The 12,450-nt window shown below is 35.3% G+C and overlaps 1 protein-coding gene across 2 annotated transcripts; it reads left to right on the top strand.

Annotated features, from left to right (window-relative positions):
* Positions 1 to 495: 495 nt before the first annotated feature.
* Positions 496 to 11,642, top strand: LOC108204215 (uncharacterized). Of its 2 annotated transcripts, XM_064092783.1 has the most exons (14): positions 984 to 1,125; positions 1,443 to 1,537; positions 2,699 to 2,777; positions 2,865 to 2,921; positions 4,599 to 4,654; positions 5,273 to 5,504; positions 5,807 to 5,893; positions 6,014 to 6,088; positions 6,185 to 6,268; positions 8,206 to 8,270; positions 8,357 to 8,531; positions 8,634 to 8,722; positions 10,331 to 10,445; positions 11,325 to 11,642. In XM_064092783.1, the coding sequence occupies exons 2-14, from the start codon at positions 1,500 to 1,502 to the stop codon at positions 11,364 to 11,366; spliced, it is 1,194 nt and encodes a 397-aa protein (XP_063948853.1). In that variant the 5' UTR covers positions 984 to 1,125; positions 1,443 to 1,499; the 3' UTR covers positions 11,367 to 11,642. The 2 variants fall into 2 exon arrangements, with proteins under 2 accessions (XP_063948848.1, XP_063948853.1); XM_064092778.1 differs by lacking the exon at positions 1,443 to 1,537 and having other exon boundaries at positions 496 to 1,125.
* Positions 11,643 to 12,450: the final 808 nt, after the last annotated feature.

Raw genomic sequence — 12,450 nt, 5'->3', positions numbered from 1 at the left:
AATTATTATACTTCAAAAAAATGTTAGACTAAGAACCATGCGAAGCGGGCAAAGAATACTAGTTCCAATAACATCCCTATATTATCATATTTTCTTTAATTATTTAATATAGTGATTATATATCTTTGAGATTTTAAGTTATGTTATTTAAATTAAAACTAAAATTAAATACACCTGAATTTTTTAAATTCCCAAAATTTTTGATAGAATATCTCCCATAATTGCAAACATTCCTATAATTATGTTTAATAAAAAAGTTGATCTCAGTTTTAGTTTTATTAAAAAAAATCATAATCAAATTCATCTCAAATGTGTTGTTTTTAGAATCACATTTTGCACAAATCATCATATTTAAAATAAAAATAAATTTTTCTATTTATTTTCACAACTGCTTAATTATTTTTAAATTTATTAATAACAAATAATTTCGGACTTGCAACTATTTTTCTAAAGAACGATATGTAAATTATTTTCGTCGGTTCGCTCACACAAGTATATAAAACTCGAGAGGGCTAAAGTGCGAAACACAGCCACACGGGACTCTCATAATTGAATTCGCTTCTTCCTTGCTGCTCAAAGCCTAGGGTTTATCACATCCCCCAATTTCTCCATGGATTTCGATGAGTACGAGTATCTCGAGAAGACTGTTGTTGATCCCGACGCGTCCGCCGCCAAGGACGATGTCGTTTCGGAAAAGGCCGACAAATCTCACCGGAGGAGAGACAACGACGACGAGGAACGAAGGAGCAGGAAGTCTCGTGGCGAGGAGGATAAGGAGAGAGATAGAGAGAGGTCGTCAAGGCACCGGAGCGACAGAGAGAAGGAGAGAGACAGGGAGAGAGATAGAGAGAGGGATAGGGAGGGAGATCGGCATAGGAGTAGTCGAGACAGGGAGAGAGTAAGGGAGAGAGAGGAGAGAGAGAAGTCGAAGGAGAGGGAGAGGAGGTCGAAGGAGAGAGATAGGTCCAGGGAAAGAGAGAGGAGGTCGAAGGATAGGGAGAGGTCAAGGGAAAGAGAGCGGTCAAGGTCGAGGAGGAGTAGGAGTCGTTCGAGAATTGATCGGGAGCTGGAACGGGAGAAGGAGTTGATTCGAGAACGAGAGAGGGAGGAGCTGCGAGAGAGCAGGTGAAATTATATATGTTTTATCTGGTTGTTATATGTATTGCTTGTTTTGTGTTTAGGTCTGCTGTTATGTTTGTATTTAGCTGTCGGATTCTAATTTTTCATGTTCATTTTATATTGTTAGCTTGATGAATTAACAGAATTTTAGGGATTAATTTGAATTCTGTCATTTATCACTCAATTTAGCATTAGGTCTTTTAGTACAAGGAATTAACTGTAGTACATTTACCCTCACTCTAAAGAATCCAAGGTGTGTCACTTTAAGAAAATGAGAGTATATGTATAAAGTATGTAAATGCTAACTTGGATTGAAATCGTAGATGGATTGTTTGCACATTCTAATGGGCTAACAATGCGGAAACTTCTACAAGGCTTCCATGCAGAATGTGGCTTTTCCACAATATGAGTTTATAAGGTCTGTTGTGATTCTTTTTTGGCCTTTAGATTTGGGGCACTTTTGAATCTTATAATGTTTCTGCATAAGGCTGTTTTGTTAAATTTAAATTTTGGGAAGATGTTAACCAATGGTGTATTGGATTTATAGGTTGGCAACGCATGTGGTGAGGCTGTATCAGTCTATCAAGTTTTTGTTCACTATGAAGACTCAATCTAATGCTATTAACTCCATTTATGTAGTCCTATTTGGTGTGAAACCATGTATAGGACTAAAAGAATTGTTGAGTCTATATGAGATAGATCTTATATTGAACGTCTCAAATTTTGTTTAGGATTTAACGCGAGTCAAGAATTTCCCATTAACTTGTGGAGTTAATAAGTCCTTGTGTTTAATAAGCAATTCATCACCTTGTATATAGTAGTAGCTCATCAGGGCTCATTGTATATGTTACTACAGAAATGATAATGTAGGTTGTAATCGAAAATTTGTAGTTAAGAAGTCCGAGTAATTTATTTTTGTGTTAATTGTACTTGGTGAATATATCTCAAATTGGTGTTCACTTTTCTCAACTTAAGTCAACTTTTATAGCTATTAATTTTTTGATTTTATGTAACCTTATAGCGCATCTCTTTTTGGTTTAAGAAGTGATAAAAATGACAATTTAATATATCTTTTATCTTCTGTGCAGAAGTTGGTCATATTTTTTGCCCTTGGCTTTTATTATAAAAAATTAATCAATTTAAAATTTTCAGGTTTAAAGCATGTATACACCATGTTTGTTTATGTAAATGTGTCATCTGCTATAACTTTACTGGAAGCCTTAAGCTCTACATGACGAAGTAAATTAATGTCTGATCAGAAGCTTTCTTTATAACATGTGGTTACTCAAGTTAAATATAATTAGTGGCTTGTTGTTGGCAATATTAAATGATCAAAAGTGGCTAGATTCTGAGAGCCTGGCAAAAGATTTATAATCTCTAGTTTGTATTTTTTTCACTGCCGGCTGTGTTTGTGTAAATAGTAGAATATGTTGCGGAAGGACATTGAAGTCAACTATCTGGTAGGCTGTTTGACCTCCTGCAGATTCCTGATGACCATTTTAGTTAGATCCATGTAGGATTTGGTATGATATGTTCATTGGATGTATACTTATTATTGTGCAAGTTTGTTTGGTGGCAGGAGATATAAAGACAAAAAAGAAGCGGCAGAGCCTGAAGCTGATCCAGAAAGAGATCAGAGAACAGTATTTGCTTACCAGGTAAGCTGCGTGTTACTATACGGATATAGTTGATTACTTAAATAATGTCTGATGTTCCTATTTGTTTTTCTGGTACTTTGTTGACAGATGCCTCTCAAGGCGACTGAGAGGGATGTTTATGAGTTCTTTTCAAAGGCAGGAAAGGTAAGTGGCTTCCATCACCTGCATTACTGCTTAAATGATAATCAATGTTGCTATATCAGCTGTGTACTTATTGTGTATGTGAAGATTTTTCCGTTTTTTCCCCTCTATGACCTTTGTTATCATTATGTATTTTGGTAGTTAATAGGATGCATAAACAATATTGAGAATTGAGATGCACCATCTTCCGCACCAGCTTTGAGATGTACATGTATTCTTTTATTAAATATACACGGTAATATGCACATTGTATACTTGTATATAGAATAACTAGTTATGTTTTCACGTATGAAATAACTACATATGGTCTGGGTTGTTGTGGTGGTTATTATTATTATTATTATTATTATTATTATTTTAGTTTTATTTTTTTTTGGGGTGGGGGGGAGGCACCACCGCAATAATACAGCTCTATTAGATACAAAAGAGAGATGTACATAATAGTCTCTATATCTATGTAAATATATATCCCGGGTGTGTATGTATATATAGCTTTGGCTGTAAGATAAAACAAATTGTGTTAACAGATATTATTTATTTCGCTTTCCCTTCTTCAATTCCACCCTCTCTTGCATACTGAAGCCCAAAATGCACAGTCTGCTGGTTTTTCCCATCATCGGCATACTAACCATTGACGACTGCAAACCATCATTGCAGCTGAATCATGTTCAACCGCACCATAAGCGGAATCCCCCCCCCCCCCCCCCCTTCTAGTCATCTGTTCCGTTTTGCCCTAGACCAACGATCTCTTCTTCTCTGCCAAAAACATTTTTTCTTAACACTCAATTTATGTTACCTCTCTATCTTGCTTGTAGAAGATCAAATCTCCAAGCTACCTTTTCCAGCAAATAATTTATAATCCATTTCTCCTGCCTGCAACTGGTCTCTGCCCACCCTCATGCGGCAAGTGGAGATCCTCGTTCCAGCAACAGTCATTAGTAGGTGTCTTTGCAACTGGAGTCTGGAATCCATTGAGTTGGCAGGGATGATGACATTGTGGAGATGCCGTTAAGCTTTATTGTGAGATATGTTAGAATGTTTGATGCAATGAATATTTGGAACATGTGGTCTGCCTTTGGTTGTGAAGAAAATTGCTAGGAAAGATATGATTAAGTCTATGTATTTATATTTTGTTCTTACTTCTTAGTGGTGATTTTGGTTGCGCTCTATTGTGAGACAAATTAGATTCTTGGATGGTTTTAAAATTTGTGAAACTGTTTTGCCTTTCGTCATGAAGAAATTTGCTAGTGGGAAACATATTTAGTGTTCAGAGGGTATGTTTGCATCTTTTGATCTTATTGGTGCTTCCGCAATATCAAGAGCCTGTCTGGGTCACGGGTCAACTTAAAAAAGTTTACTTATAACTTGAAGTATAATTTATTTGCTTCAAGTTAGGAGTGTAAGACAAAAACTCTGAAAATAAGTACCTCAAAGACACTTAAATTTTATGGACTAGCTTTAAGCTTAAAAATTATAGCATAGACAAACATGTCTCACAACAACCTAAAGGAGATTGGGGCAGCTTAAAGCTACCTGAAACATGCTGCTAGTTTGAATTTATTTATATTAATTAAAGCCTACCCTCAGCCCCACACCCCAGATCTTCATTTAGATACAAGAGCATGTATTTTCAATTGGATATATATCAATTAATTTGAAAGTTTGCTTTGGAAATCACAGGTCCGGGATGTTCGGCTGATTATGGACCGGAACTCCAGACGTTCAAAAGGAGTTGGGTATGTGTCTAACTGTTGTTTCGTATTTCAACTATCTGATGCACATATGTGATATTTAAGTTTATATATGGAAAGTAGTTATTTTTTGTTTAATGCAGAAGATTAATTTATTCATCTAGTTCTGTGTTACCAATCTTCCAATATATGACCTTCTTATGGACCTTTTGGTATTGCGCCTGTTTTAGCTGGTATTGGACTACAAGCTTTTGTATATATAAATTTTACATCTGTGGCAGTTACCTGAGCATATGGTCCTCTCAGAAGAGTTGGCCAGTTGTACTGCTTGCAGTGGAGGCTATGATGAGTGTTATTATTATAGCATTGAGGCCTTTTAGTGTTCACATAGAGAATTCAGTTTTTTATATTTTTTATCTTAAAAGCAGGAAAATGATGAGGACTATATTTGCTCATGAAAGGATATATCTGTAAATTTCTTTTGACATGCATTGTTTTTGTCCTTCATGTTCCGTATTAAATTGAAAATATAATAGGAACCATTATTCTTATATTTGTAATATTTGAAGTTTTCTGTCTAGTTGTTTTTCCTGCCATGTGGATCTTTGGATTTTAGATCACTATTGTTTGACAATACCTTTGACGAGGCCGGTAATTTTGTAGGTATATTGAGTTTTATGATGCGATGTCTGTGCCAATGGCTATAGCGCTCTCTGGTCACCTACTTCTTGGACAGCCAGTAATGATTAAACCCTCAGAGGCAGAAAAGAACCTTGTTCAGTCAAACGCTTCTGCCGGTGGTACTGGTGGTCTTTCAGGGCCTTATGGGGCTGTTGAAAGAAAATTATATGTGGGCAATTTACATTTCAATATGAAAGAATTGCAGCTTAAGCAGGTAGAAATTATAGACCGTCAGATTGTTTATCATTGACCGGATGCTTGTTAATACTTCACTCGTTCACACATTTAAACTGCAGGGCAATGCCATGTTGTCTTTGAATATGAATATCTGTTTTAGTGTGCACATACATATTTTTATCAATGTAAATGTTAGTGCAAAAGAACAAATGCTTAGAAAAATAGTATTTTTGTTGTTGTAAGACTGAATTCATGTGTATTCTTTAGATTGGAATTTTTTAGATGTCCTGCAAATAGTTAGCTATCTAAATGCATATATAACTTATTTGGCGGATTCAGATTTTTGAAGCTTTTGGTCCAGTCGAGCTTGTTCAATTACCTACAGAACCTGAGACGGGACACTGCAAAGGTTTCGGCTTTATTCAAGTCGGTATTAATAAAAGTCTTTTTGTCTTTGAATTATCCTTCTGTCAGTAAGATATGCATTTCATTTTTAGATTTTATGCCCCTTGAATTACTGACAACTTTTTCGATCATTTCTTCCAGTTTCAACAACTTGAACATGCAAAAGCAGCTCAAAGTTTGAATGGAAAATTAGAGATTGCTGGTCGGACAATCAAGGTCTTTAACTAAATGGAACTTTATATCTCTGTGATTTGCACAAATTTTTGAAACCATAGCACAGCCTGTTTGACTCGAATATTTTTTTTCTGTTAGGTTTCATCTGTTACAGATCATGTTGGTGCACAAGATACAGGAGCTAAAGCTGCGGACTTTGATGATGATGAAGGTGGTGGTTTGGTGAGTAGTTTCACTTTTCGTTCTGAATTTATATTATCATATTTATATTAGTGTCTACCTTTCATTGAAGTTCTCATAACCTGCTTCTGTTAATCTTTATGTATTTGGGGTTAGTGCATTTGTATGAGTTCTATCTTAGCCGGCTCCTAACTAGTGTCTATTTTTATATATTCGACTTAGTGCATCTGTATGAGCTCTATGCATTTCCGTGGATTTTGTACTAGTTTGATTAAACAAGGTTTCAGCAGGAAGGTCGAATGGACAGTTAATGATATGTAACAGATACATAGCAACAATTTTAACTTGCATTTCTATTATGATGGCAATTGTTATGCAGACAGATACACAGACACGTGCCGATGCTCTGGAACTATGTTACCCGGACTCTCCATTTTTGTGCCTATACCCGTGTCCACCGGACATGACATGGGTGTGGGTATGGGATCTGTGTCGGACCCTTCTTATTACAACCGGACACCTCACCTTGTAATATCCCATATCAAAATGAAAACTTAGGTCTTGTTTCAACTTGTTTATAGAGATCAAGATCCATGAATGACTTGTTTCTATGTTGTTCTATTGATTTTATGCTTCAATTTTCAGCGTATGAGATTTATGAGCAGCAGACACTATTTTTATGAATGTACCATAAATCAGGCTATATTAAGTTTGACTTGCGTGGAGCTTAAGTGCCAACTCCCCGTACCCGAGTCTAATTCCGGATCCACGTCTACGAATCCTAATTATCCTAAAACTACGAATCTGACTCTTGGATCTGTACCCGTGTCCGATACCCATACCCGTGTCCGGGTAACTTAGCTCTGGAATTTGTTTGAAGCGTATTTGAATAATGTATACTCGTAGGTTCTGGGCTGGAATAATTTGTCAGTTGTGGTGCACTTGGTTTGAATGAATAGAAAAGAATTCTAGTGTGGCCTTTAGAAACGCCAAGCCTATATCGATTTCGTTATTATTCGATATTTAGTCATTTCATTATTTTTTAAGGTAAATCATTTAGTTCTTAATTATATAATCATTACTCCCTCCGTCCCGGTGATTTATATACAAATGGTTTGGACACGGAGACCAAGAAAAAGTGTAAAAAGTGGGTAAAGTTAGAGGAAAAATGGGTAAAGTGGTGGGACCCATTAATATTTAATGATAGTTTTGAGATAGTGGAGGAAAGTAGTGGGTGTAATAGTGTTTATATTATTATAGAATGAAGATAGTGGAAGAAAGTAGTAGGTGTAATAGTGTTTTATATTATTAAAAGTTACTATTTTTGGAATGTATACAAATGATGGGACGGTCCAAAAAGGAAACTGTATAGAATTGACCGGGACGGAGGGAGTATGATTTAATATCCAAACAATATTTCATATATGGTTACTTATGAAAACTTAATCGTTTATAATGTTATTTGTTACACACACACACATAATATTGTTTGCTTGAATATCAAAAAAAGTATTATTTGCTTGTATCAAGGATATTGGACTTTACTGTATTATTTAAACAATTGAAAAATCGAAAAACCCCCGACCCGATGCGAAATCCGTTGGATTTGGATTTATTTATAAGAGCCGAAAATATTTGGGTTTGGATTTGAATGTAGCTAAACTCAATCCAAACCCAACCCGTTGCCATCCCTATTTATTGGTCAAACTGGTGAACCTGTTCTGACACCCATATACCTGGTGTGTGATTTTATGATTTTGATATTTTATGTTTATGATGATTTTTATTCGATCTTTAAAATTATCCTGTCATGAGGTTACTGATCATGCTAACGGTAAGTAACAAAAAATAGCTCATGTTTATAGACTGGACATTGATATGAGTCATATGACATATATGCTCACTACTCAGTCAGAAATCAATATAATTATTTATTTATATGGATGTTAATCTGGTGACTGTGGATTCATCTTATACAGGCTTTAAATGCTCAGTCCAGAGCGTTGCTCATGCAGAAGTTGGACCGCAGTGGTACTGCCACCAGGTTTGTTAATGTTGAAATTTTTTTTTTGCTCATTCAGTTCTTTTGGTGTCTCATATGACTAATCAATTTATAACTATATTTTTTAGTTTTGCTCCTGCGGTTAATGGTGCTGCTCCAGTTCAGCAATCCATCAGCATGCCCATCAATGGGGCTCCTCTTGCAACTCTTCCAACACAAATGTTCGCTCCTTTGGTAGCAGAACCTATTGGAGTTCCTAGTGAGTGTTTACTCTTGAAGAATATGTTTGATCCCGCAACTGAGGTTTGTTTGATCCCATTCCCTTTAGACGTGGTTGCACATCTTTATTTGTGTGTGTGTATATTCTGAAATATGCTCTTACTGGAATTGTTAATTATGTCTCAGGAGGATCCAGAGTTTGATTTGGACATAAAAGAGGATGTGCATGAAGAATGTTCCAATTATGGTCGTGTAAAACATATTCACGTGGACAAGTAAGTGTCTTATAATACATTTTATTTCAATTGTGGTTTTGGTTTCATTTTGTTTTTGCGACTCTTTTGCAACGTTCGTTTGTAATAGTATTAAACATATGAAAATTGAAATTTAGGCTATTTGACATGCGAAATTGTAAATAAAGATTCAGATATTCACTTGAGCGTTATACTATAAACTTGCAGATCTTCTGACCTCTGTAAAACTAATACTTTGGAAACCGTTGGATGTTTACATGACTATAATCAAAATTAATGCAAGGTTGCATCAGGCAAAAGAATGGGCTTCTGACTTCCATTCTATATTTCCCTGGTGCAATGAGTTGAGTGGAGTTGAACTGACTTTTATGCGTAGTCATCTATAGTTTAAGATTGTATAACGTTATTTAGATGGTGGTTTTTGTGATCATTTTTATGTACTTGTGATTTGATGGTTCAGATTGTATTAGGTCATTGGTTCTCATAATACTGAGGATATATCATATTAAAAGAAGTATATTTTGGAGGGAATAAGATGTATGTACCATGTACCATCTGTGGGTAACTATTCATTCCTCTATTGCAGACTTGCTCCTTTATATATTCCTAAAAATTAGGAATGAATGCTTATTCCCACTTCCTACCTTTTTTCACAAACCTTAAATAGAGTGTTCGTATTATCTTATTTAGTTACACTCTTCTCCGTTGCCTCATTCTCCATCATCATTTATTCTGAAGAGTTTCTATAGCCTCTTATCTTGAGTTTTGGCCACACTAGTTACTTCTGTGTTTCATGTGCACTTGCTAAGACGACATGTGTTTTATGCAGAAAAGGTAGAATGGTTTAATCCTAATCAATAATATCTATGCTTTATGTTACTAAAACTAATAATGTTTATAAAGGTAGCTTCCTTCATATATATTAAGGTGAAAACATGTCCTTGCAATTACAATGAAGTTGCATGTAGTATAATACGTATACTTTATGAAAGAATGCAAATTTCCTATTGCTTGTAAATTATTCTCGCTCTAGTCCCTTATTATTGTCCTTTGTCCTCACATACTATATAACTCAGTGATGATTTTGAGACTTTTTGAATCTACTCACAGTATTACCTTCTCTGGAGAAGTTAAGCTCAATTATAATCTTACGTTTTCTTTTGAAAAATTTTATTGGTATGTGTCAAGCTTTGGCATTATCCTAAATTGTTGGAATAGATCTTTTAGCCTCGGATCCCTGGTTAGTGTGTAGCGTTTAATATTGTAAAAAGAAAGGATGGAGTAAATAACTTTTGACCGGCATAGTCTTAAACATGGAACTATCGGGGGTTCGAATCCCTCTCTCTTCCATTAGTTATGGATCAATGTGTATGCCACAGGTTCAACCTCTCTGGATCTTAGGAATCGGGGTGAGGAAGTTTACTTGCTATTGTAATTGAGGAGCTAAGAAGCTCAAGTTACTTCCGTTGCTAATTAGCTGTTGCTGCAACTTTTTTATTCTGCAAGTAGGCATGCTTGACCTCTATATGATTGATGAGTTTCACCTGCTTGGTAGCAAGATTTATCTCTTTGTAGATTGTCATATCATACTATTGCGCACCAATTGACTATATACTTCTTGGTCTACAGGAACAGTGCTGGTTATGTTTATTTGAGATTTGACTCTGTCGAAGGAGCAGCACGCGCCCAACAGGCGATGCACAAGAGATGGTTTGCTCGAAGATCAATTTCTGCCATCTTTCTGGTAATATTTAATATATGGATGCTCATATTTTCTTTTCGAAAGAAAACCTTATGATATTAGTAAATATTGCTTTCTTTGTTTATGGTTTGATTGTTATCAAATTTGCTAATCATGCTCCAAATTTGAGTTCTGGTTGATAGTGCTACATAATGGCTGATCACAGATTACATGTATCATTAGGAGATGTCTGCTCCCCCTTTGGGACTGGATTTATTTATTAAGTAAGGCTTCCTTTGTTTGCCAAAAATTAAGTTCGGTTTAAAAGATATTTTCTGGGAATATGATTCAGGAATCTTCCCGAAAATCATTTTCTGAGAATATGTTTTCCGTCAGTAGACTATTATGAAAATTTGTGAGAAAATTTTCAGTTTGAAAAATGTTTTTTCTCGTTCGGAAAGAGGAATCATTTTCCAAAAATTCATCGCCATATTCAGAGGTAATTTCCTCTGGAATATTTTATTCTCCTGAGACCCAAACAAAGTAACAAACGCAGTAGCTATGAGAATTTCTGATTTTCCTGCATTTGTTCTGGAAGCTAAACAAACACGGGAAAATCAGGAATTAGGCAAACAAATGGAGCCTAGAGCTGATTAGTATATGGGCCCTGGAATTTTGTTTTTTCTGGTGGAAGTCCCTCTCCTTTCTCTTGTGTGCATGTTAGATATTCTAGAAGTACATGGATGGATTTAAATAACTCGTATATGAATTTATATATCACCCTATTATGCATATCATAAATCATAGGGAGTTGGAATCTTTCTAGTGATTCTGGACTACACCTTCAGTCTTATTGTTTACGGTTTTCAGTTTTCTTCTGGTGTTATTTTTTTGCTCATATATCTTAATTATGTTTGACATGATTACAATTCGTTCATGCAGCAACCTTACGAGTATGATGCCAAATTTAAAGGCGCGGTTTGAAGCAATTGCATTAAATTGGCCACAGGGGTCAGAATAGGGCGTTCCTGTAATGTTATATTTCTTTTAAATCATACCAGTTTAGATTACTTGAAAGTGTTTACCTAGGCAGATCTTCTGCTGCTATGGATATTTTAAGATGTTGAATGTAATTTAAATCGGATATTATATGCTGTTATCCAGATGTGTGAATGTTGAATTCGTATTAGTCTTTTGTGACTGTTGAAATTGTTAACATTTTTGTTTAGGAAAGTGAATTAAATGTCAACATTCTCTGAACTTAGATTCATGATTGTAAGGCCAACAGGCACCAATGTCTAACTTAAGTCCAAATTTTCCTGACAGTTGAGAATATATTTGGAACTGTTTTGAAGTTTGTTTATCGTGGAAACCAGGAGGTTTAAATTTACTGGAGAGTAACAGGGTGATGCTTGATTGCAGGATATTCGGGCACCAGAGGTCTATTGTTTAAACGTTTGGTATCTGGGAATGTCTAGAATGTCTAATAATATTCATGAGTTTTTTTCCGCTGAAAAAGAATTATATTTTTGTGCGAGCATGTACACTTCTGAATAATGAAGATTCCCTTTCAAGATTCAATATTGAAGATTCTTTATACCAAACTCCCTCTTGCACCAGAAACTCAGCTACTGGAGAGCTTTATCCTTCATGGCAGTTCTTAGTCTTCTGGGGGGCTGGGCGGTGTTCTACTTTTTTGTAAGGGACTACTATAAACCGTGTTCTGGTTAGTTGAGCTGAGTTGAACTCCGTTGTTTTTGGTTAATTGTGCCCTCGTTTAAGTTGCATTTATGGTTGTTTTCAATTTAGTCTGAATTTTCAATAGTTTTCTAAAGTTTTATTTGTGGTCGTATATATGATTGCTAATAGTTGTAGATATGATTACAAATACAATTTTCATATTTTCTTAAAAAAGATTTTTAGAAAATGTTATTTTTATAATTTTTATTTGAAATTCCCCCCCCCCCCCCCCCCCCCCCATATTTTTTAAAATTTATCACATTTTATAAAACATTTCTAAATTTTGATACTTATGAAAATAATTCCTAAATAATACCTTTTGGGGTAG

This window comes from Daucus carota, chromosome 1, assembly GCF_001625215.2.
Source record: "Daucus carota subsp. sativus chromosome 1, DH1 v3.0, whole genome shotgun sequence".
Taxonomy (NCBI): domain Eukaryota; kingdom Viridiplantae; phylum Streptophyta; class Magnoliopsida; order Apiales; family Apiaceae; genus Daucus; species Daucus carota.
This window is presented reverse-complemented; position numbering and strand designations above follow the sequence as displayed.